Consider the following 26,255-nt stretch of genomic DNA (forward strand, 5'->3'; position numbering starts at 1 on the left):
GCTTGCTCAAGGGCACAACGGTGGAAGCCGGGAATTGAACCGACAACTTTCAGGCTACTGCACGCCAGCCCAGCTCCTTAACCACTACACTACCACCGCCCTATTTTTACAGTTTTTACTATTTTGAGATGCGACAACTTCAGAAGAAAATCTCTTGCTGTGTAGGATGTTTTTTTTAGGTTACACAAATTCAACTGCTCAAAACAAATTACACTGTTCTTTGTTTTTAATTTTTAATCAATTCATTTGTCACTTAATTACAGTGTATATATGCATTTATCAGCCACAAGCTCAAAATTGAGTTCCACAAAGAAGAATACAACTTTATATCTAACCGCAAACCAGAATTATTACAACTCTGTTACTGTTAATGCAATGCAACACAAATAAAAAGAGAAATACAAACTTGTTCATCCTCAAGGTCCCTTCTCAAAACAGAAGTCTTTGGGGTAAATGCTACTCCCCTGGCACTGTTGCTGAGCAACAAGTAAACTCTCTGACCTATATTTCCACATAGACTGGCAAATGTCTCCTGCAACCATTAAAACGCTTGTCAATAAGTTCATTTGAACTGCATACGCCTATGAACCATACACCTTGTCATAGACCGTCAGTCTGCATATGAAATGTCTCGTGAACACCTCACAAAGCAGGTGTAGACTTGCTACTGGGTCCAGGCTACTGTGTAGAGCAGCGGTTCCCAAACTTTTCCCCCCGCGTACCACCGCCTCATCCTGACTCGGCTCGCATACCCCCACCATCATAAAAACGTAACACATTCTATTGACGCACTCCAGGCATCATGCTTAGGCTAATTAGCCACCCTACATGATAACAAAATCAAAATGTGCAACTGGTCTATGAGCTCTCACACTAAAAAAACTGTGGAGAACAACATTATGAAACACAAAGAACAAAGAGAACATAGGTTTAAGATTTAAAAAAAAACATTTTTAACACCTTTCCGACATTGCCCTTTTCAACTTGCGTACCCCCTAGTGGATGCTCGTGTACCACCGGTGGTACACATACCACAGTTTGGAAATCCCTGCTGTAGAGGAGGAGGATGATGGATGTGCTGCCGAGAGCGACTGACCAGAGCACAGGCCAACCCAGAAGAGGAGAGGGGCCTCAGGCCTAGGGGATCTTCATCCCCACCCTTAGATGCTCACCAGACTCCTCTGCAGCTCAAACAGTAGGGTAGGGATATGTTGGTAGTACCTGTTCAGGGTTAAATAAGATGAATTTAGACATCAAGTCCATCTCAATGCAAATTGATGTGTCTTAGAATAGTGGTCAGTGTGGTGAATGGAACAGCTGGCTCAAATGGCAGTACCTGCATGGGCACATTGGTTGCGTACACGTTTGCATACACATTTTTTTGCTACTGGTTGAAGGCAGAGTTATCCAATCCCTGGCTTGGGTTGGGTTGGGTTATCTGAAGAGTGGCTGGGTAAGAGAAGATGCAAAGTCATCCCAAACGAAATAGCAGCACCAGTTACATTGCCAATAATATGTACAAGTAGGATACCACTTATTTCTATTGTAGGACTTTGGCTCAAGATATACAAACAATGATCACTGTTAACTTGTCATTCATTGTGCAAGTAGGAGTGAAACTGTATTTAGTGATGTAAGGGGCAGAGTTCCATTCTCTCAGTGGTACAGTGTGAGCGGTAGGCCTACCTGTGCTGGCTGATAGGTGTGTCTCTCTTTCTGCAGAAGCACACAGCGTGGACCAATACTAGAGCCAAGACAGCTGCCGCTATGACAACCACAATAGCAATGATTCCGCCTGCAGGAAGATAAAAGAGCCTCTCAATACGAGGGTTGCACGGAACCCTTCCACATCGATTAACTGTTGGTGAGTTATGACACAAAGATGTTGCCCCATAGCATCGATCTATGGAGCAACGTGAGATTTTGGAATGAGAAAATATGTCCATGAGGGTAGCTATGAGTGTGGTGTGTGGTGGTTGGTGTTGTCTTGGTAAACTGCACATGTAAACAGACTCGGCTTTCTATTCTCACCTTTTGAAAGTCTTGAGGGATGATGACCTGTAGTGACACCAAGAGAGAGATGTGAAAATGTTGTTGTTAGTGTTATACTTCCATGCAAAAGTCTTTATGATTCAAGAGGTTTTTTTTAAACGGAATCAGTAATCATTGTCTTTAAAGTAACCACATCAGCCATTTAATGACAGCAATGAATGACCTTGTGATGACAAGTTTGATACAGTTATAGAACTCACTTTGAGTTAAACCCAAGCCCCCTTGATACTTCTTGTCACAAAGAGGTGGGATCCAGCCTGCTTCGCACTGACACTCCTGTTTATTGTTGCACACCTTTGAACATAGGGTTAAAATACAGTGTTGATTTCAGCACACACTGCATTGGAAAATACTAATGTGGCAGTCTTTTGATAATGGCACCTGTCAGCTTATGCTATCGATAGACTCACTGAAGGACATAGCTGCTGAAGGAAAACTATAAACTGCCAGATGTGGAACTCAGATGAGGTTAAGCTTTTCTTTTTTTAAAGGATATTTTTTTGAGCTTTTTGCTGTTATTCAGATAGGACAGTGAAGAGTGACAGGAAGTGAGTGGGAGTGAGATGGGGTCAGATCAGGAAATGACCACTGGCCGGATTTAAACCCGGGTCCCGTGGGCACTTGGACCTGAGTATGGTCTAGTTGCAGCTGCCGCTTGCACCACAGTGCCCCCTGGTTTTAACTTTTAGACTTTTAGCCTTGAAACACTGCTACAGTACAGAATGCAGGTGTAGCATAATGTCGACTCTCCCAAGCAGAGTTATGCTCATATTAATTCCTGCAGCACAGTGTAGGTTAGAGTATGTTATCATCTTTAACATTGCAATACATGTACACAGTCCTTACCTTATGTGTCCACATGCATTTCTCTTTGCAGTTATTCGTGGTATATACATTCCCCAGCTCCACACACTTATTACTCATGCAAACCTAAATGAAGAAACACAAGCACTTAACAAATGCAACAACCGCACACTGTGATTAACATAATGTTCACGGCTTAGTCATCTTTATTTGCATTAGTTGGGTCTTCCTGTGGGTTTACCTGCCCTTCACCACACTTGGTGCCATTTAGAACCTGGTTGTGGTCTGATCTGTTGCTAGGTGAGATGATGTCTGTGCATGTATCGTTGGACTGATCTTTGTTTCCACTGGTGCACAGCAGCATTTCACACATTGCATCCCTATAGGAAAAAAGAAATGTGTTTTAGCCTTAGGTTTGTTTTGAATGGAGTACAGTGTACTGTATGGTGTGTTTTATTTGTTGCAATCTTTGTATGTCACATTATCTCATTTGTTAACTGCTTACTTTGAAGAGTGACCATGATGGAGTGAAGAGTTAGAATGATAGCAATGGTCTTCAGCCTCCTTTGTATCTGAAAGGTAACATTGTTATAATTTTAGTAAGTTTCTTCCTTTTCTTTCTGTGAGTGTGTGTGAGAGATAGTGTGTGAGAGAGAGAGAGAAAGAGAGAGGGGGGTTCCTTTTTTCTACCATGTGACATAGTGTGTGACAAGCTGACCTCAGGCATTGCAACATAACAAATAGTTTAAATAAAGAGTTAATTTGATGTTTCATCTTGCATCCATGTTGCGTTATTATCACTTTATAATCCCCCTTGCGCCATCAACACACTATTACCCGGCTGCAGACAACTTTTTTGAGTGAAAGTGTCCAGAGAGGGCAGCAGAGTGCTTACCATTTCCACCCACTGCCTTGCACTGCTCCGCCCTGGTAGGGCACTGGCCATTGAAGCAGTACCCTGTGTCATGTGCGCAGGGGGTGCCGTCCTGCAGGAAGGTGTCATCTGGACAGTGAGCGGAGGAGCCCGTGCAGTACTCTGGGAGGTCACACTCATCCACCTGGGCCCTGCACTGCTTGGTGAACTGGATGAACTGCAGTGAAACCAAGAGAACAGATGTGATGCCTATGAATAAATAACAAGTATAAGTGTAAGTATATATACTCTTTTGATCCCGTGAGGGAAATTTGGTCTCTGCATTTATCCCAATCCGTGAATTAGTGAAACACACTCAGTACACAGTGAGGTGAATCACACACTAATCCCGACGCAGTGAGCTGCCTGCTACAGCGGCGCTCAAGGAGCAGTGAGGGATTAGGTGCCTTGCTCAAGTTCCTACTGGTCGGGGTTCGGTCCCGGTTCCAAGTCCGAAGCGCTAACCAGTAGGCCACAGCTGCCCCCGTGACAGCCTTACGGGGCCATAACAGCCTTGTTTACCCTGGGCATTGTGGGGTGGATTGTGGCGTTGCATTACCCTGCAGTCCTTGCAGCACTCTCCTTTGTCACACTGAGCTCCTTTAGTGAATTTGCAGGACGTAGCATCACAGCATGGATTGGTGCACCCCTGCAGAGTACAGAGGTACAGACAGGTATTCATGTGTCCTCTCAGCAGATACAACACACCAGAGATGCAGGTCAGACTCAGTATTCATTTTGTTGTTTTTACGTTTTCCAAACATCCAAACAGCTTATGCACTAGTTCCATTACCTCTGGAGAGCCACAGTCGCACTGTTCGCCCTCTTCCAGGAGGCTATTCCCGCACACGGGGATCAGGGTTCTGTGAAACGGGTTGACACTAAGGCAGGCCATGATGCCTGGCCTCTCCAGGAAGGAGGTGTAAGCCTCCTTACTGCAGCTGCTGAACTGTCTCGGATGCGAGCCACCGCTGAGATAGAGAGATGGATGCTTTTTCAGGTAAACAGTGTAATGAGATCCTCTGACACCTTGTGTCTGCGTACGTATTTGAGTGTTACATGTAAGCGTATGGTGTCTCTTTTTTTCGACGTCGTCCTACCTGAGATGGCTGGTCATGATGCAATCCTTGCAGGAGCAGTGGCTGCTGTCGTGTTGCATATTCAGATTGTGCCCCAGCTCATGAGCGAACGTTGCCGCCGTGAGGATGACATCCCTGCTGTGATCCTGTGTGACGTTGACACAGAGGACAACAGGGCTTCATAAAAGTCTAGTGTCTCAGTTCTCTGGTCTGTGTTCTCTGATTAGTTTTTGTCTAGAATCGTACTGTTGGAGTTGTTTTCACAGAGCACAGATCATGTATATGATAATGCAATAGCATATGTGACCAAACAGGTCTTCTAAACACTATTAAACTTATTAACTCCTGGAAGACATGTCCTTTTGAGTCCCCTCACAAAGGTATTAGCAGACATGGTTGTGTTGGCTAATACACTTTGACCAATGTAAAGTTATAAGTGGTGAAAATTGAAAACTTGAAAACCCAGTAAACTTTTCATCAGCTATCAGGATAATAGAACATATATATTGCTTATCAGATTTGAGTGCCAAATCAAGATCTATAGATCATCTACTAAAAATAAGCCATCTTAATTGATTTAATGATTGAAATTTAGTACCTGCACTACTCCAGTGGAGTATTTTCCACACATTGTTCCAATATAGGCGGAGCCAAGAATTCCTTTGTCGAACTGCACTGCCCTGAATTATAAGTGGTAGAGAGGTAAAAACAGTCACATCGTGGTGTCAAAGTGGACTAAAAAGAGGAAGCTGTGATAGTGGCCATGAACTTTGATGATAAACTTACGTTATCAGCTGAGCGTTGTCATGTTTCCTGATTTTCTCGAGGACGTTGTTATTCCAATCTGTAAAAGTATTCAAAGTCGCCCCACTGTTTTTCACAACAGGGATCTGATTTTTGTCTTTCCATATCTCTAGTCCTACAAGGACAACTGCAGTATGTAGAGGTCTGTATACCTGGAGATGATTTTAAGATGTGGATTGGTAGGCCCACTGTCTTATTACAGAAAATCAATTCGGAGTTTCATCAATAGACCTAAGTGAGTAAGGTTTAATTAACTTACCATGTTCACAAAATTCAATATCTCGAACATCCTCCTCCTGATTTTGTCAGTGTCTTGCTGCATCATAAGGTACTACAACAGAATATAAAAACTAATCAAAATAAAATATTTTACATAAACAGCTATGTTTTAGGTCATACAGTAGCCTATTTTATCGCCCCTCACCTCACTGTGATCCACTACTATGAACACCTCAATGTATTTCTGTATATCCAGAGGAGACTGCAAAAATAGTTGGGTTAAGTAAGCTGTATAAGGGGCTGACATCACTATTTGTAACACTGCATAATAATAGCATGGTAAAGCGATGATTGACTTGATTTAGCTCCACTTTCTTACTGTGGTTTGGGCGCGCCCTCCTTCGGCAAGGAGCGGAAACTCATTCTCTACACTCTCGTTGACGCCGCAGTTCAACGGAACCCGGCGCAGGTTGCTGTACTTCACCACTATGTGGTCCCCGGTGTCTGTCCCCGCCAACGGCTCAATCACATACTCCTGCCCTGCAACCCTGATGAATCCACTGAAACAACAGAAACCACAGTCAGACATATAAGGTTTCCTTGAACGGCTTCAATAATAATCCGCACCAAATAGAGACAAGCTATTCTCAAACACACACCTGAGGCCGTGGCAGGTACTCATGCTGGTGGCTGATTGACTGTCGCCAACAATCTTCCCAAGATAATAGCACTGATTCTAAAATGTGAAATGTAGTGTTTAGGTGTTGGGGGTCTGAAAAGAGCCTAAATCAAATTAGCCCTAAGAAGGCTCCCTAACACCTCACCTGATCCTGCGTGTAAGGCGTTGTCACCCTTGTTCCCGTATTGGTATAGTGTGTCTCGGTATAGTCTTTGCTTATCAGCAATCTAAGGGAAATATAAAAAGCGAGTGGTGAGAAGTAGACTTGGCATATTTTGTATATACTCATACTCAAATGTCTCTGTCCTATATCATACGTAGAGAATGTCATGTCTAAAGTGAGAGCGGCAAACGTGAGAGAACTGCTCCTCCTGTTCACTCACCGGTTCTTTTGCAAGTGAATCTCAATGTCCTTCCCATTCAATTTTAGTCTATAGTTAACTTCGTCTTGTGACTCTGTTCCGAACAGCTGTGAAGTTGAACATATGAAGGGGTGTTTGAATGATGCATATTACTCTGGCACAGCATATCCAAATGAACATATGAAGGGGTGTTTGAATTATGCATATTACTCTGGCACAGCATATCCAAATGTGTTCTTTGAGACGTAAGCTCAGCAAGAAAGGTCACCTTTGTGTCTCTGCCGTACCGATGATGCAGTTTTACCGGGCGCACCACCTCGTACTCCCTCCTGTTTACCATCTGTTCTCGCAGCCATCCCTCTAAACACAGACACTGTAATTTGCGCCATCCTCAGTATTTTTTTCCACCGTCATCATGACGTAGACTTAATCCACTCTGCATTCAGCTTTAAACATACGTCAGGTTAGTGCATTTGTTAAGGCTCATTCTGTCTTCCCAAATGCCTTTCAAAACTGACTAGAATTGATAAAAGCATGTAATTTCTAACCAGCGTGATTATGCTATCATTGGGTCATCTAACAACACACCTTTCAATAACAATGAGCTTTCATAGAGAGGGACCTTCTCTCAAACGGATTTTTCCACCGAAAGCTTTGACATTGTGATTACTTCATAGGCTACTTTATAGGTCTAGAAAGTGCTCACTAATAGCCTACAACGCAATTTCATAGTTGTCTTAACATAAGCAACTCTATTTGGTCAAGTATCACTGGACACATTGATGTGTTTGCCACTCTCCCCTCTGTCAGATCATCTGACTAGTGAAGCCTAGCTGCATATTATTCTTATCACATTCTGCCATTAGTCTCGGAATGTGTGTTAGTAGGTGAAGGCTATTCATCAGCCTCAAGTGCAGCATTATAATTTATTGATTGATTTTCTTAACCCTTGTAAGGTGTTATTTTTGTTACTTAGACAATGTTCCAGTGAACAATTATAAAAAAGGTTAAAAAAAATAGAAACAAGATTTTTTTTATCATTATTGATGCTTATTTCTCAGAACTTAATCAGAACAGGTGAAAGTGCTTGAAATGTAGCAATTTTCTAACTTTGTGTGGGAATACCAGATGCAGAAAGACAACATTCCCGCACAGACACCTACACTCTGACATGCACACACACAGATGCACATACACACACACACACACACACACACACACACAGCAGGCCCAGTTAGGAGGGCACAATTAAGGTATATAGCACCTACAATTACTACACTTGGGTTCAGTAGACCCGAACACCACATGTGTAATAGTTATGTGTAGGGCGGGTGTAGGTGTGCAGTCATTGAAAATAAGTTATTTTTTATGCTCTTCACAGAAAATGAGCCAAGGCCAATCAGTTTGAGTTACAAGAAATAATAAATTGCATATTTTTTATTTTAGCAAACATTGAAAACATGTCCCACAGACCCGAACACCTTACAAGGGTTAAGTCTGGCAAATATTGGTGTTTGGTCTGTGCCTTATCACACAGAGGCCTACAGAAGTATATGCTATTTTCTTTATTATTATTTTGTGCAAAACATGACTCATAGCATAAATCGAATGTCCCCAGACTTTTCAGCTTTATATTATTTTAAGCAGATGATAAACATGTTATGAAACAAATGCCCTCTCTAGTTAAGACAATATACTATCGAGAAATGATAGTCTACACCATAGTTGTTCTTCCATTAGCTTTCATAGACAATGACATAGTAATGCAATCACAATGTAGCAATGCCAAGAAGCCAAAGAGAACATAAAGTGGTGTAATGTGTCATATATATTGAAACTCATACATTCTTACTTGTATGCATGTAATCACATAGCCTGCTGGGTATGGAATAATGAGCATTGTTCACATTAAGCCATCAATCAAAACGTTCAAATAATCCGTGGTCTTACCAGAGATGTGAAGCAAAGATATTATGGTGAGCATCTCACATAAGGCGTATGTCCCTCTCATGGTTGATGTGTTGGGATATGCTGAACTTGTGTGTCTTTGCAGTCACATTTGACCCTTTTTATAAAACCTGCCACTCCCTCCAGACACACAACACTAGATTTACCGTCTGTCCTATAATCACTCACATTTAAATTGTTTGACTTCCTCACTGCCTTGTGTCTCACAGCTCTGCTTTACTCACAGCGGTGTTTTCTCAAAGCAAATATTACAATAATATGCTGTTTCTCAATACCAACACTGAAACAAACCTTAAACATCAGCAATAGAACTAATAGAACAAGCGTATGACAGAAAATGGCACTATTTTTCTTTTATTATATTTTTGAAAAGATATCAAATATGGCTTTTTATTTAAAAATCAGATTGAAACGGGGTATTGTAATGTTTTTACATTTAGGGTATCACAATACCTTTTGAGTTTCGGTGCATTGTGCAACACTAACTCACTATTACCAATCAGTAATACAGTAATAAGATTAACAGTCACCCTCCCTTCTATTTATTTTGTGTGTTGACATTGTTTCTCCTCTTATCCATATCAGTTTACATTTTTTACACTCTTTAGACATGATCATGCATCCCCCCCTCCCCACACACACACACACACACATTCACACACCTACTACCCACCACCACCCCAGACATCAACATCATCGTCAGATGTGAACAATCCCTAGTGTACGAACAATCCCTATAGCAGGGACTTAAAACATGAAATGATTTTCATTTCGGTTCGTTCTGAGCAAAAACATTTATTTTTTTATTGTTACAGAAGAACGGTTAATAATGTTCCTTTAAAAATGACATTGCCTTTACAAATTGATTTATGGCCGGTGGAGGTGGTGACACAATATATAGCCTTTTTTTCTGCCCAACAGCCTTAAAGCTTAAAGCAAACAAAGCACATTAGATATCCTAATAGATCTTCAAAAATGTCTGATAGCCTAACTTCAAGCACAGAAAATATCCTTGCTTTAAGCCCTGTAATAGCCTAACCTAAATGTGGTGCTATGAACTGCATGACACTAGGCCTAGATAGGGTCTCGGGTAGTATGTTACTTCACATAGGCTACATACTTGGAAAAGGCAGTTAGATAGTGTTGGATATGAAAATCCTTCTTATCAATTTATACTACTAGGCATATACAGGGGAGACACAAATTCATAAGATCTGACTAAATTAATACTTTAAGGGGTCTGAGGAACAGCTGTGTGGGCAGGTGACTTTCCAAGCCTATGGACTTTTGAATAATATTCAAAGAAAGGTTCATCAGAACGATAAATACCGTAACCGGTTATCTTAAATTGAAAATAGCGTTTTCACTCCGGAACAAGTAAAATTACTTTCATCCAAAAATAGTGTTCTTTTCCGGTTTTCTTTGAACCATTTCTAATCCCTGATCCTTAGTGTACTAAGAATCCCTTTATGACACCCACAAAACATGTTTGTGTGTTTTACCTGCAAATAAGGTCATGTATGTTTAGGAGCAGTCTTTCATGTCACTAGTTTAGCGTAAAAAGCCTACGTCATGAAAGCATGCGAATGTTTGCTTTATTTTGTTCAATGATTGTTTTTATGCCAATCATACTTGAGTTAACTGTTCTTAACTGTTCTGTAGGTGCCTCTCATGTTCACCGTTGCTATCTTTTGCCAAGCCTCCTTTTTCATGTTTGCAGCAGTGGTGGAGGAAGTACTGAAACTCAGTACTTAAGTAAAAGTACAAATAAGCAGAGAAATATTTACTTTAGTAAAAGTAAAAGTAGGCTACCACAATGCCAACCCTATAGTAAAAGTAAAAAGTACATGATTTTAAATGTACTTTAAGTATTAAAAGTAAAAGTACTTGCATAATGATTTATTATCTTAATATCTATAGGCCTATCCTAATAATAATAAAAAAAAAAAAACAGTAGCCTATGAGGTGTGGCATTTTAATAAAGCTATAGTTTTAGGTTATACTAGGCTAGATAGTTTTAAGCTGATGTGATTGTGCTTACCATCCGTGGCCCAGTTTACATTCTGACTTACAATTATGGAGACTAATTCTGGTTATCTAGTGTGATCTGCTGAGTTAAGTATCATTCAGTAAAACACGAGAGCCTGAAGTTTATCGGGGTAGACAAGGGAAACGTCCGGTGGATCATAATGCCAATTCTGCCGGTCCAGATTGAACAGAAAAGTTGTTGAGAAAGGTGTCTTGATGATAAGGTTCAGTTTCACTTGCGCAGACGCGCATAAACATTGAATGGGCGCTCACTTTACTACCCCCCAAGTGTAGGCTAGCCTATGCCTCTTTATTTGATCACACAATTAAAAAATATTTTAATCTGGAACATGTTTAGTTTTTTTCGGACAGCGGTTCTATAGTCTACCATTCATGTGCCGCAAATGATCAGACGTGTGACAGACGCATGGGCATAGCCTGTAACTTCGCTGCTCCGCGGACTTGCAATCTCATCGGAGAGGAGGCCCTAGCGCTGCAGATAATAGACAGAGAAAGGCAAGCATATGCTCAGGGCACAGAACACAGTTGCATGTCCAGTATAGCCATGGTCTGGTGAATATAGCCTACCGAATGAAGATGGCTACAAGCTCACACTTTGTCTGGTCTAGACTAGTTTCAAAGATTTAGAAGCGGGCACGTAGCGCTCTATCTTTGGTAGCAACCCAGCCCCCTGGTGAAACAAACGTGTTTGTCAAAGAGAAAAAAAAAACTGATCATAAAATGTAAAAAGGAACGATGGTGTTGTAGAAATGTAGCGGAGTAAAAGTACAGATAATTGCTGCAAAATGTAACGAAGTAAAAGTCAAAAGTAAATAGGTGGAAGTACAAATACGTGGAAAATTTACTTAAGTACGTTACATTCCACCACTGGTTTGCAGATATTGTAAGAACACACTTGCTAAGACTGTAGGGCAATGTCTTGGTCTCATGCATCAAGACTGTGTTTGTCATCGTAAAAGAGCTTCATCAAATGCTCAGGTTATTTAGCCTCACCTTAGATGGAACAAAAATGCTTTCTGGAGGGGAAAGAACAATGCATGGAGTTTGTTTAAGGATTTACTGTATCTATAGTTGTTTGTATTTGAACAAGCTTAGCAAATGGATTACAAGGAACAAGGAAGCAAACTCTTACTCATTGAAGTGTTGCCATCAAGTGTTGCTGCTTGCTTAAACACTTGAAGAGAAAACGTGCCACAGCAGACATGGCCCACATGATTCACTGGCTGCATGGCAGTTCCATGATTCATAAGATTTCTTTTGTTGAACTGCAAGCTTTGTTAAAATACTTCCTTGGCTTTGAATTAGGGTATAACATTTTTGGTAAATACAGGCCTGGTCAAATGTATTGGTAACCTTACAGCTCATTGAAAGAAAGTTGAATTCCCCCTGAAAAGTGCTGACATGTAAAGTTGTATCTGGTATGTAATAGAGAAAAGAGATAATTTATTGTGTCTTTTGTAAAGATATTCTAAAAACTGTCTCAGACAGATTTGTTTGGTACCAAAGATAATCATTGGATTGGAGTGATGTTTCAATATCATTTCACTTTCATTAGTATTAGTCAGGGGGCCTATGTGGTTTCTGTGGGATTGAAATGTTAATTTTTGGAGAGTGGTTGGACTGTCTTTAGAGGTCATTGAACATGGAGAAAAATGATGTCTCCATTTTTTATTTACCTGTTTTAACCCTATTTTTGTGAAATTGTATATTACACTATAATTAACACCATAAATTTCGCCTAAATTACTGGCTATGTTGAATAAAGTTCACAAAACAGTTATTTTCTTATTTTCAACAGTATGATTGTATGTCAGTATTATGATTGTATGTCAAACAATTAGGGAAAAGATCAGTTTCACCAAATACAAATATTCCATTGCTGAAAGATAGCAAAATCACAGAATCACAGATGAGACCTCAAACAACATTTATTTAATTTACATATACACAACATATTAGATCTCACCTCCACAATTTCCTCATCAAAATATACAACTAGTCTACTAAACCCTATTCCTACTCACCTTCTTAAGACTGCTCTCCCCTTCCTGGACAATGTTTTGCTCTAGATTATAAATAATTCTATCAGGGCATGTACTGCAGTCGTTTAAGACATCTGTTATTAAGCCCTCCCTCAAAATTTCTTGAAGTATCTATCTATCTATCTATCTATCTATCTATCTAAAAAACCTAGCCTTGTATCGATACTGGTCCTCCTGGACCTCAGCGCTGCCTTGACACATGTATAAGAGATATAAAGACATGGATGATGAATAATTCCTGCTTTTGAACTCAGATAAAACAGAAGGCATGGTTTTAGGTTCTAAAAAGATGAGGGATATCCTATCCACATCACAGGCTACATATAGTGATCTTCCACTGACCTCATCCACAAGTGTTAAAAACCTAGGAGTTATAATTGACCAGGACCTAGCACTAAGTTATCACATAAAACAGATCACCAAAACGTAATTTTACCATTTAAGGAACATTTCAAAGATTTTCAAGACCATTTAAGGAAGTCCTTATGTCATCTCAAGGATAGACTATTGTAATGCTATTGTAATGCTATTATGCTGGCTGTAATAATACCTGTCTAAAGAGCTTACAGCTTATTCAAATTGCAGCTGCTAACACACACAAAAAATATTAACATATTTCCCCAATACTAGCATTTTTACACTGGCTACCTGTTAAAAGTCATTGATTTCAAAATATTACTTATAGTTCTTTGTTGGTTGCCTGCATTGAAAGAGGACACCTCATGAAGACGCTCTTTTGTCTGCTTCTGACAGAAGAAGCACTTATCTATGCTGGCAGCAGCTGCTGCTGAACAAGTGTACAAAGTCCCTCTAGAATGACTTGATGCAGTTGCAGGTGTTACTGCAGGTTCAGAAGATGGTCTACTATGTCTTTTCTGAAGACACTGCCTGCCTGCTTCACATGATTTCTAGTAGCGAATCTTAGCATGCTGCAGATGCTCACTGTTACAGGTGGATTTGTAGTAGTTCCTGTGCCAAACTGCTTTGTTCTGTTGTAAAATAACTGCACTGTAACAATGTAATCGTTGGCTGATCTGTGACCCCCATCTCCAAACTCTCTCATGGACAAAAACAAGAAATTTGGCATATGTCTCTAGTGATGGGTCATTCACCAGTCCACACATATCTGCCACTGGATACATAGCCCAAAATCTGTTTCTTTTAGAATATGTGTGCCATCACACATATTCTAACTGACTAACAGAAAGACACACCTCAGAAACTAGACTGTGCCACCATGAACTATGAAAATGTGCTTGCTCAAATGTAGAAGGCTAGAAGGTCACTAATATCACCAACCATGAGAACAGAGCACTATGTGCTTCAGGTTATTCAATATTCTAAATTCTATCACTGCCAGCTATCAACAGCCAACTGTCACTGGAAGTCAGGGATGGATTACTGCACGGGCCCAAGCCAGGGGCCCAAGGAGCCATTGCATAGAATAATTGACTCAATATCAACACATCATATCAACACATAGGCTATGAATCTGATTGAATTAAAGTATTGGCCATCCCCAAAATGCACCAGAATACAGGAAATCCCATAAAATAAATTAAAAACAATGTCCCCCGCAACAATTAGTGGGGGACCCTTAATACATCTGGGCCCAGGGGCCTGAAAGTTCAGAATCCGTCCATGCTGGTAGTGTCTCTCTTTTTCTCTCTCTTACACACACACACACACCTGTCTGTTTGTCTATCTGATCCTTTACCTTTTCTTTTCTTCACACTTACATATAGGCTACTGAAGGCCTTACAGACTTCAGCTGGTACCATGTAAAAGTCTATTAAACTTGATTTAACAGAGATTTCTGCACTTTGTGCTCTGGGTGTAGACAAGAACTGACAGAGCAGGCTAGGCCTACACTCCAGCACACTAATAGGCATGAATTGATAGTATTGAGAATTTTAGGCACAATTTCTTGTTAAAAAGATCAATCATCAGCCTAAAAATGTTTTATAATGTTGTATTGTTTATGTTCGCCCACTTTTGCACACTACCTTGTAGAATATATTTGCTTTTTGGCACCAAACTCTATGCTATAATACCAGCAATGTGAGGTTTATGGACAAAACACCAAATTTGACCTTTTCTGAATTTGACCTTTGATTTGGGTCCTTCAAAACCTTCAAAAAATGGAGACTCTTTTTAGTAGACTTTTACTCTTAAGAACCCCTAGAACAAAGATATAATACTCTCCAAAAATTAACATGCGAATCCCACAAGCCCCCAAATTAGACATATAGGCCCCCCTACTATATCACAGATGTGTTTGAATTGATTTTGTATTCAGACATTCAGCCTCTTTAAAGGTCACTCAGTATGGTATCATGTGCACCTCACTAAATAGGGGCCAGAGAAAACAAAGGAGAGAGTTGTCTAAGGACATCAGAAGGGAAATTATAGACAGGCAGGCATGTTAAAGGTAAAGGCTATAAGACAATCTCCAAGCAGTTTGATGTTCTGGTGTCTACAGTTGCAAATATTATTAGGAAATGTAAATAGTGGGCTACATTTCCTGTTGACAAATGCAAAGTCCAATTAAGAGCTCCAGAATCCTTGTTTGCAGTGATGGCCAGATAGATAGATCTGAACAAATGATAAAGCCAGGTACAAAAGAGGTGAAGCGACACATCTAAACATGCCCGTCCCAACTTTTTTGAGACATGTTGCTGGCATCAAATTCAAAATGAACATACGTTTTCCAAAAAACAATAACATTCCTCTCCTTCAACAGTTGATGTTGTCTTTGAACCACTCTTAAATAAAGGATTAGCATGATTAGTAAATCATAGCATTTATTATTCACATTTTACACATCCCAACTTTTCTGGAATTGGGGTTGTTATTTGTTTGGTTATCAGAAATATTCTGTTTCATATAGTGACAGTCTGAGACTGTATCCCCAGCCTTGACACCAGCTGTTGATAGTGAACAGATTCACATTATACCACTAGGTGGAGACTTCATTCAACTAATTATTTTGCAAAAGATGTCTTGCTTTTTTAAACACAGGAAATGAGGGAAGGTTGAATAACATTTTTTTTCCATGAGATAAAGTGAGGTATTTATCCCAATGCACATGCACAGTTATTTGAGATGCTGAATGGCGAAAAAAATATGGCTGAATTGTAGAAAATGTAAAAACGTATTGAATTAAAAAACAAATCAGTTGTTATGAGAGATGTAGAGACGAAGAGTTGTTTATGGGTTAAACGTTCTGTACTAATGCCAGCTCCTGTAACAGAATTTTTAATTAGCTGCTTATCACTCCAAAAGTGCAATTTCCCTGTGTCACACTTGGGTGGCACCTATGCTCCATTCTGTGCCATCAAGAGGCTCAGAGTGAAACACATTTTTCTGCAGCGCTGCCAAATAAACTAGAGAAATCAAAATGCCCCTTACAGCCATGCTACTGCACCATGTATTATGTGTATAAGAAAAGGCTTTTTAGTGATAGATTTGGGATCTCAAAATGTGTTACATTTATCTATTTCCCTTGTCTTTCACTAATTATTTTTTCCTTACAGAGTAGCAGTTTGTTTATGTTTATGGTTAGTGTTATTATCCTATTAATAATGTTGGTATTGATTTTTTATTTGATTTTACTGTTCATTTTAATGTTAATGTAATGTTAATTGGTGTCATTGTAATTCTACAATAAATACCATCTTATGGGGAATAGACATCTGTGTTACACTTTCTAACTCAATATCTGTGGCATAGGTCTGTTATCACTTTCATTCACAAATACACAATTAGTGTGATCGTATCATGTACCCTGGCTTCAGGGGATGGATGGCGTACAACATATAGTACACATGACACATCCTCAAAACGTACGTCATACACCATAAGTTTCCCTCACTTTCTGAAATGAATTGGAAAAAATCTGGTTATGCATACTGTAACTGTGCCACCAAATAACATGTTCTTTTTATAAAAATATTTTGTTTAAATGCTATTTTATATGTAATTTTATGAAATGTTTTCTACATTTGTGAAAATATATACAGTAGACAAAATGTATTCTATAAGTTAAGTCACATACTCTATAGGAACAGTGATAGGCTACTCTCTCTTTCTAACTCTCTTGTCAGTATATTGTCAGGAAGGCCGGTCAACACTATGGGGGAGAGAATGCCAGGATATGCTGTGTGACACACCCAAGGATAGGCAGAACAAGGGGCTGGACAGAAGACCACTCCGGCTCCCAGGTGATATGGAACACACAATGATCATATCCATTACATTGTCACGAACACAAGGTGGCAGTTAGGGCATTGTTCTCAGACATGTGAGCTGTCACAGCATATGTAGTTACCAATGATTGACGTCAGATAGGGTGTATAATATGAATAACGTTGATATTTATTTCCTCATTTACAGGATTGTGTACGGAGGAATGGACATTTTATACAGGAGAAATTCATGAAGTGAAATTCATGAAGTGAAAGGCCACCTCCACATCCGCAGTGTCGTCACTGCCCTGGTGTGTTCCTCCCAGGCGGCTGTGTGAGAGTGATAGGGTAGTCTAAGGACAGGCCCTCTCCAAAGCTGGTTTCCCAGCAAAGGGAGAAAAACAAATATTGCACTCGAAAATGGTCAGATGTACAAGTGGAAATTCCATTTTTGTGGAATTTTGTTCATGGCCTGGCTTCTGGAGAAGCTGACGAAGTGCTTAGGCCTATCCCATAATCCCTCATCACCTATTATCAGGAAATGAAGTTACTATCTGAATCTCTGTTGAAAAGTTGTCTCATAGAAAACGTATGCATCGAAAGGTGCTTGCACTGCCCAGATAAAAAACACTTACCTCTCCACACTTCAGACAGCAGTTGAACATAGAAACTTTTGGACATGTCAAACTCAAACGACTCCATCCAACAAACACAGGACTGATAGTGCACATTGTTGGTGTTTGGAGTTTGTTGCCATTTGTTGATGAGGCATGCGAGCAGCACATAAAGACAGTGATTGATTTGAGAGTACGTGAGTGAAGTAGGTTTGCCCTGGAGTTCCAGTTGAAAGGCTATCATTCAATCACAGGTGGAGCGCCACTTGGCACAGCTTGAGCTCTGTAATCACATCCTGCATCTTTACCACATTGGCATATCACCTCTGGCTGTGACTGATGCCTGTGTAATGTCCGTATGAGAATGATCTACTCGCCTCAGAGTTCACTGTTTAAAAGGGTGGCACCAGGCTATCCTACTGGGTAGGCCTATACTAGCAATGCACAAAAACAATAAAGAATATAAAGATTAAAAACAATAAACAATAAAGAATAGTTTTCACAAGCTTGCATAACAATATGCCTATATGTAGCCTAATTTTTTCTGTTACTTCTGAGATATTAACACTAAAAAGTTCTGAATGTCCCACCATAACCCAATTTACGTAACTGTCCCTAAAAAGAGGCAGGGCTTTAAAATATTTAGCCTACTGCTGCTAAAATATTCACTGGCTCTGGGTGGGGAGCTCATCATCAGATGTGCAACATGCTGAAACACGTTTTAGCGCATTTTTGGAATAAAAGTAGGAAAATCTCAAAAGTGAAGCTGAATATTTATGGATTTAAATTATGTAGAACTGCTGTTATTATGTGAACCTATAGCCTATATTTTATTTCACTCCTGTACAGATGTAGCCTACTAATTGAAATGATAGAGGGTAATCAAGGTTGATCTTTTAAAAAGACATAGGTTTATCTATGATGGTATCTGAGTAAAGCTTAGTTATTATTATGTGACCGTTGGTTGCTGGGTTTCACATTGCGTTTGCAATGAACTCTATTAACACTCCAGTCGGGCTGAAATGGGCGGTGTTAGCATGAGAGCGCCGCAGTAGCAGATGATGTCACTATGGCAAGCCATTTTAACATTTACCCGCTAGACTGGATATGTATTGCAGATATATTTGCCTAGTCAAAACGAACATTTTAGATATCCGCAATTGAATTCTTCCTATCCATAATTGTCATTTTAGATATCCAAAAAGACATTTTTCCTAGGACAAATGACGCCACATTTGCCATTCATTTCAATGGGGTTTATCATTACAGATATCTACAATTCAGTTGCAGATATCCACTATGTGAATTACGGATCTCTGCAATTGAATTGTAGATCTCTGTAATTCCAGTTAGAGATATCTACAATTTGATTCTGACTAGTCATAACTCCAGTTGAAGATATCTTTAATTCACCTCAATTCAAGATATCTACATGTTCCTTTTCAGATATCTTGAATTAAGTTTTGATCTTGAATTTTAAGTTTTCAAAATGACGTTGTAGATATCTCAAACTGGAGTTAGGGATAGTCATAATTTGATTGTAGATATCTATTATCAAGTTATAGATATCTTGAATGAGTTTTGATTAGAGATATCTGAAATTGGAGATATCTATAACTTTCATTCTGCCTATAGCAAAATGTAATTATAGATATCTTGAATTAGAGTTTTGACTAGGCGAAATGACGTTAGAGATATCTGTATTGCTATGCAAATTAGGCCCGCATCCCACTTTAGGCGGGAGCAGAGCGTGTTGTTGTTCAAATCATCAAATCACATAGCACCTGTTAACTGTTAACTTTGTAATTAGCACTACTTAGCACCATGTCAGAGCAGCCAGAGGGCGAAGGAGTTTTTAATCGTCTTTTTAATGCTGCAGCCTATGCAAGACAGGAGCTGGCAGCAAGAATTAATGATTCAATGTTGCTTTGATTTTTTCGATTACAGCCAACACCATTATTAATGGAGTTTCCTGTAGATGGTACTAGTGCATTTAGTAGCCTAGGCCTACTAATTTATGTAGGCTACGAAACAGAGATCAAGCCAGTTAATAACGTGAGAGTCTAATAAACCACACGGTGTCCGAGTTTTAGTTATTTTAGATGTCAACAAGACATTACAGCCATGACTGCTTCTTCTTCTTCCATTCATAGAAATAAGGAAATAAGCCCACTTCTTCTTCGATTATGTTGGGGAGGGGAAACATAACCCAACTCTGCCTACGGACAGAGAATGTCTAATAAGTAGACGGGCTCTGCTACGGATCTAAAGAGCAACGTCTTGCACAATAATTTGCACTAGTCATAATGACGTTTGAGATATCTTCACTTTTACTCTGCCTAGTCAAAACTGAATTAAAGATATCTGCAATTGTCATTTAAGATGTGTTATGAGTTGAATGTTGTTTTCAATGACGTGATGACAGATATCTGTAATTCAGTTTTGCCTAGTGAAAACTAAATTACAGATATCTCTATCTGACGTTTCGACTAGTCACAATTACGTTACAGATATCTTGAATGACAATTCCAACTATCAAAAATGTAATTGTGAATATAGTCAGAAAGACGTTGTTGATATTTACAATGTTAATTCCGCATAGTCAAACCAAAGTCCTTTTAGGCAAGTCCCTCCACTCGGCGGCCATTTGACAACGCTTATTGGGCACTCGTCGGCAGGGCTCCGAACCGGTTCAAGGAACGAAAACGAAAACCGAAAACGAACAGAATTTTACTGAACGAGAGAGCCGGAAACGGAAACGAAAACAAAATGGTCTTCAACTGTTCCGAACAGAAAGCGTTATTCTGAAATCCACAAAACCGGTTAATAATGTTTTTTTTTTTGTTCTCTATATATTTTATAAAATTTCACAAAAGCATATCCTAAGTGTTCTACTCGTTTGATTGTAGGCGAACAGCCTAATAATTTGATTTCTGCAGTTTGAAAAAAAAAAATCGAATAAATGGACCTTTGGTCCAAATGTGTATATTTTGTCTTGCTGTTGTAATGTAACCTATCCGTCTGCCACTTCGGATCTTAGGCCAGCTCGTAGCGTAGGCTACTGAAACTGATTTTGAAATTGTTTGTAGCCTATGCATAATAGCCTATTTTGCCTGTCCACGCCTTGTCGTTTTAAAGTCGGGATTTGAAATGTTTGCGCAATTATAGCCTATTCTATGTAGAAGAGTTAAACGGGAAATTTGAGATATGCCTTGTCAGCAACAGACAGGTTCATTTATAAACAGGGTTGGAATTATAGCGCAAGCCTTTGAAGATCTCCATATATGGATAAAACTTAGGCTACAACCAGGTAAGGAGTTTAGCACGTATCCAGAAATATTTTTGATAAGAAATTATTTATAGGCATAGGTTAGGCCTACAGTAAGTCTGTAGGCTATGGGATGGATAGCCCATCTGAATGTTTTTGGATGCCTCCTGTGATTTATTATTTTTGGGCATAGCTACGGTATAGGCTAAATCAAGGGGAAATAATGAGTAGCCTACATCTATTCTAAGGTAAAGTCCACAAAAATAGACTTGATAGGCCCGCCAAACACTGCCGGAACTTTAAGAACGAACGATATTTTGCGTTCCGAACCGGTTCAGGGCTCACTTCCCCGATAACGACGGAGACACGCTCTTAAGATGGTTTTCTACGATTCATCTTACGATCGTTCGTTTGGTTTTTCCGACTGTTTCCCAAACATGCTCAGAAGTGAACGCAGCGCATGCACTGCTCTTAAGATGCTCGGGAGCTGTCCACTGAAATATCCTCTGATTTGTCGGTGATGTCAGGTGACTGCACGTCACAGCTATAGGCCTACCATTTAAGATCACATCAATACGAAAATCTAAGCATAAGGGGGTTATATACCACACAGAGACTGTATTTTAAGATTAGATTGTTTAATTTTCAAGCGGTGCCACTTTAAGAAACGTTTGAAGATAAGAAAGAAGTCGAGTAAGAAAAGAGAGGAAATTGCATTTTTGTAGGCCAGACTAAACCACATGTTGCTTTTTCATCACATTATTATGACCATTAAATGTAGGCTAATTTTTGCATTTTGTCCGCTTTTCATCAAAATGACCATTAAATGTAGGCTATTTTGATTCTAAAATCTGATTCATCACAGGTAAACACAATAAAGAATGGGAACGTAAATTGGATTATGTATTCTAAATTGTAATTCCTCTGTATGTCCTGTTGGTGACCTCAGTGAGAAGTACTGTTAAGGCGCTCTTAGCGGTAACGAGTACTCTGGAGCACTCGTAGATCTACGAGTGTTTTCACGATGCTCTTAAGCTACGATGGTTTCGGGAAACAGTCGGCAAATCTTAAGACGTTCGTAAGAGGGACTTTACGACGCTCTTAGGCTTAAGATGCTTTCGGGGAAGTGGGCCCAGGGCCGATATGTTGGTGGCGGAACGCATGCAAGAACGAAAACGTTAAACATAGGCCTACCTGAACCGTTCGGAATGGAACGTTTGAAAAATAATTTCGTTTTCAAGCCCTGCTCGTCGGGCATCCATTTCGGCAGAAATGCGCGTGCGCAAGGCTTCACGACACCAATCTTGCTCCAGCGGCGAGATCATAACACATAATTGGCACGATGTCTTCACAACACACCATATGATTGGCTCAATGTATTCACATGTCGACGTTTTGCCGAGGAAGGGGTGGGATATGTGTAGACAACGGCCATATTGGCGTGACAAACTAGCCCCATGCATTTCTATGGAGTATTTTTTGAGTGATGTCTCCACATTAGAAAGTCTCTGGTCAAACTTAGTGGGTAAATGTTAAAATGGCTTGCCATATGTCACAGGGTGACAAACTTTCTCATGCGTGGCATCCCTCTCAGTGCCGTATTTAAACGGAGGAAGGCACAAACTGAACAGATTTCAACCAGCTCGTTGTCTGTTGTGAGCGTGTACTGAAGACTAAAGGCGACCGAAAATGTCTTGCTCTTTTGAGAACATCCACCTTGTCAGTCCATCCATCAATGGGTATAAATTTGACACTGCCAATCGCAAGAAAGCGGTTGCCAACATATTCGAAAATGTCAACCAGGATGTCCTGCTCAAACTTTTTGTGAGGTCCGGGGACATGAAAGCGATGGAGAGAGTGCGGAGCATTTATGACTCCCAGGATCCCGAGGGGAAAGCTAAAGCGCTGATGGCCTTACAAGTGGAGAGAAAAGACAAACTCTTCCAAATCACAGGACTCTCGCGGCAGTCCATGAAATTTCGCTGACTTTCGCCGAATGTAAGGCTATTTGGCTCTGAGGCGCTATAGCCTAAAAAGTCGATGCTCCGGTGTGAGTGGATGCCGGCGCATACCTGGCTGACAGATACGGGGAATGATGCCGCAGCTTTGGATCTAAGGTTCGTCTGCAGTGGCGAATGTGGCTCTTCGTGTTGCTTCTCTGTGAAAATGGATCTGCCAAGGAGTCCAGAAAAAACGTGCAGCTCCGAAATGTGCATGTGAAATGAAAGAGCTTTTGTCCGCCGAAGTGCTTGTGAACTGGGCTATAGAAAAACTGCAAAGACACTTCTTCGACATGATTTGTAGAAGAGATCAAGCTGACCACGAAGACGAAGTTGTCTTTAAATATGCACTTGTAACAGAACTGTGAAAAGTATGTCAAAGTAATTTTAATAAATTAATATTTTACATATTTCTCTGTTTTTGTTGGGTGGATATTTTGCAATATTATGCTAGACAACACATATTGCTAGGAAATAGCCTATTTGTCAGTAGCCTAGTAAGAAGTTAGAAGATTGGAGATGATTATGTACCCACAATTCGGCACAGAGAGCATTAGGCTATAGCACACATCCAGTGTTGAGAGTCAGTTTAGTGGTTTAACACACCTGGATAACAGGGCTTTCATTTGAGAAAGATGCAATGTGAATCTGTAGCCTATATTGGCACGCGTGGTCTCTTTAAAAAAAAAAAAACACTGCTCCAGTCTTTGCATGAGGTGAAGATGAAAAATGTATTCCACAATATTAGAGCTTTTAACTCAATATGGCCAATGCAATATGTAAAGGACCACTTCAAGATGAACTTCACGTAGGTGGTCAAGATTGTGTTTGGGTTAGATGGGATGGGGTGCAAAACATCCTAAGCACACCTACAGTAGGTACTCCATGTGCTATTATGCAAGTGTGGAGACACATTTACAGCTACATTTAACTCTACTGGTCTTTTGCAGAACGAGGGTTATGTTATTTATGCATCATAGGCTGATCATGACACACGTCAGTTTGGCTTTATTTTGTGCTGACTAAGCAAAGATAAGGGCTTATTTATGCAGAGAGGGAGACCCCATCCTTATCAAAGGCGCAGCATGTCACACTAGTTTGAACTGGTTTCCGTCTGCTCACGCCAGCTGAAAGTTTGAGGGCATTTCAGTTAACATACACTACTGTTTAACAGTTTGGAATCACTTAGAAATGTTATTTTTGAAAGAAAAGCACTGTTTTTTTCAATGAAGATAAAATCTAATGAATCAGAAATAGGCCTAGTCTAGACATTGTTAATGTGGAAAATTACTATTCTAGCTGAAAACAGCTGATTTTTAATGGAATATAGGTTTCCTTCACCTACCTTCACTCCTGTATTCTAATGGTTAGATTGAAATCTAGAATTGAAAACTGTTTAGATGATTAGAAAAGCTATAAAACTGGCCTTCCTTTGAGCTAGTTGAGCATCTGGAGCATCAACATTTGTGGGTTCGATTATACTCTCAAAATGGCTCACAAACGGACAAGTTGGAGGCCCCGGTGTATTACTAAGCCAGAGGACTAGTACATTGGTCTCTAGTTTAAGAAATAGATGCCTCACAGGTCCATAACTAGCAATTTCATTAAATGGTACCCGCAAAATGCCAGTCTCACACTAATACTTTACTACTTCACACTAATATTTTATTATCACTCTTTTTTAACGTTACATTCCTCTATCTCAGCCGTTTTCATTTCATTGCCTCTCCATTACTCTGGAGAAATGAGGTCCCGCTTTGACGTCAAACAGCATCTGCTACAAAGGTCCTTGTGATTGAAATTTTATCAGACCACCCTCTAATTATTGTGCCATTGTTTCCAACAGGAAGACCCACCACATGTTGCAATCATGGTACCATCTCACACCCTCTTCCTGTCAGGGAAAGGCCACATGAACTTTGAAGCCACCCGTCAGCATGGCAGTGGGGTCCCTGCTGGTCAGCCTGTGAGTTTAGAACCTATCGCCATGGGGATGGTAGTCTTGGACCCTGAGTCAGACCAAAGCAAATGTTTCCTGAAGCAGGAAATCCCTTGTGATTCTGGTTCAGGCTGGTTTAACCAAAGCATGGGCAAAAAATTAAACAGCAACCACCTGTTGAGTCACTGTCTGTGTTGCTCAGACTTTCATAGGGAGTGTTGACACAGCCAGCTCTCCATGACAACGGAGTAACAAGAGGCTTAGTGTAACTAGAGGCTTTGGGGATTTTTTTTTTACCTCAAACATTGATCACAAATATTTTTCAAGGAGAGACGGTATCTTCTCTCATGATTTGCTTTCAAGCCGATTTAGATGAGCTTTAGATGAGGTCTTGGATTAAATTGTGTCCCGAACATCTCCAGTATTTGAAGCACAAAATAAGTTAGTTCTGTTCTGAGGGGATGAGTGAGATCTGACACTGGCCTCTAAAATGTCATGGGAGATTCCAACATGTTGTTGGTAGCCTGAAGAATAATGACTTTACTGTAACTATGACTAGGCCTACTGCTGAATTCCCTTTGCGTCTGTGGTGCCTTATCCCGTTATAGAATCCTGGGACTTTGCCAGGGCTGTGTAGGCGTTTCTTGCCAAGTGGAAATCTCCTCGTAACTACATTACTCACTCCTTGTGCCTCAGTAGTTGTCATCCAGTTGCCGACGGTTTTCTTCACAACCATCATTTATACTTTTCTTGCCACTTGTAATTCCCACAATTTTTTGCATAAGATTCTGGTATTGACACAATGGGTACATCTTTTGTAATCAATGTGTCCCTGTTTAGGTATGTGTTTGAAGTGAGAAGCCATTGTTTTGAGTTGCCTTTTGATCCCTGGCTTTCTACTACCTTGTTGTGTCCCTTCACTCTGTTTTCTCCCCTATATACATGAGGACACACCTAAACTCAACTTGAAGGTTGAAATGTGTTTGTCAAATGAGAAATGATATTATTCATGTTTGGTATTGTGTTAATGGCAAGAAGTACAAGGGCCCCAGTTTGAGAACAATAAAGTATATTTACACTCTGAAAACCAATGTGTTGTTTTCTGTGTCCAGATAGGGACAACACAGATTGTGTTGTTTCCTTTTTTTATTTGTTACACAATATATGTTGAAAATAACACAACTTGCGATGTTTTTTTAGCACATCTCTGTGTCCATATAGAAACAACACATTCATTTGAGTGTATGATATTTATATAACCTGGGAGAAATGGTTC

At 40.0% G+C, this 26,255-nt stretch overlaps 2 protein-coding genes and 1 long non-coding RNA gene across 5 annotated transcripts; 2 read left to right on the forward strand and 1 right to left on the reverse strand.

Moving 5' to 3' along the window:
* Window positions 1-1,160: 1,160 nt before the first annotated feature.
* Window positions 1,161-17,859, reverse strand: LOC125304742 (zinc metalloproteinase-disintegrin-like jararhagin). The gene is made up of 22 exons (XM_048259241.1): window positions 17,794-17,859; window positions 7,181-7,272; window positions 6,934-7,019; window positions 6,696-6,777; window positions 6,531-6,607; window positions 6,251-6,431; window positions 6,077-6,133; window positions 5,912-5,983; window positions 5,635-5,804; window positions 5,447-5,528; window positions 4,870-4,994; window positions 4,563-4,740; window positions 4,329-4,418; window positions 3,752-3,947; window positions 3,362-3,428; window positions 3,098-3,236; window positions 2,899-2,982; window positions 2,253-2,346; window positions 2,032-2,058; window positions 1,687-1,795; window positions 1,337-1,449; window positions 1,161-1,221 (listed from the first exon to the last, which is right to left on the reverse strand). The coding sequence occupies exons 1-21, from the start codon at window positions 17,837-17,839 to the stop codon at window positions 1,404-1,406; spliced, it is 2,100 nt and encodes a 699-aa protein (XP_048115198.1). The 5' UTR covers window positions 17,840-17,859; the 3' UTR covers window positions 1,161-1,221; window positions 1,337-1,403.
* On the forward strand, window positions 1,195-26,051 carry LOC125304744. Of its 3 annotated transcripts, none has more exons than XR_007195272.1 (4): window positions 1,195-1,864; window positions 3,832-4,004; window positions 17,078-17,194; window positions 24,887-26,051. It is a non-coding gene; the product is annotated as an uncharacterized LOC125304744 (long non-coding RNA). The 3 variants fall into 3 exon arrangements; XR_007195274.1 differs by having other exon boundaries at window positions 24,891-26,051; XR_007195273.1 differs by lacking the exon at window positions 24,887-26,051 and adding an exon at window positions 17,367-20,439.
* Window positions 22,638-23,450, forward strand: LOC125304743 (transcriptional and immune response regulator-like). The gene has a single exon (XM_048259242.1). The coding sequence runs from the start codon at window positions 22,730-22,732 to the stop codon at window positions 23,024-23,026; it is 297 nt and encodes a 98-aa protein (XP_048115199.1). The 5' UTR covers window positions 22,638-22,729; the 3' UTR covers window positions 23,027-23,450.
* Window positions 26,052-26,255: the final 204 nt, after the last annotated feature.

Source organism: Alosa alosa, chromosome 12 (assembly GCF_017589495.1).
Source record: "Alosa alosa isolate M-15738 ecotype Scorff River chromosome 12, AALO_Geno_1.1, whole genome shotgun sequence".
NCBI classification, from domain to species: domain Eukaryota; kingdom Metazoa; phylum Chordata; class Actinopteri; order Clupeiformes; family Clupeidae; genus Alosa; species Alosa alosa.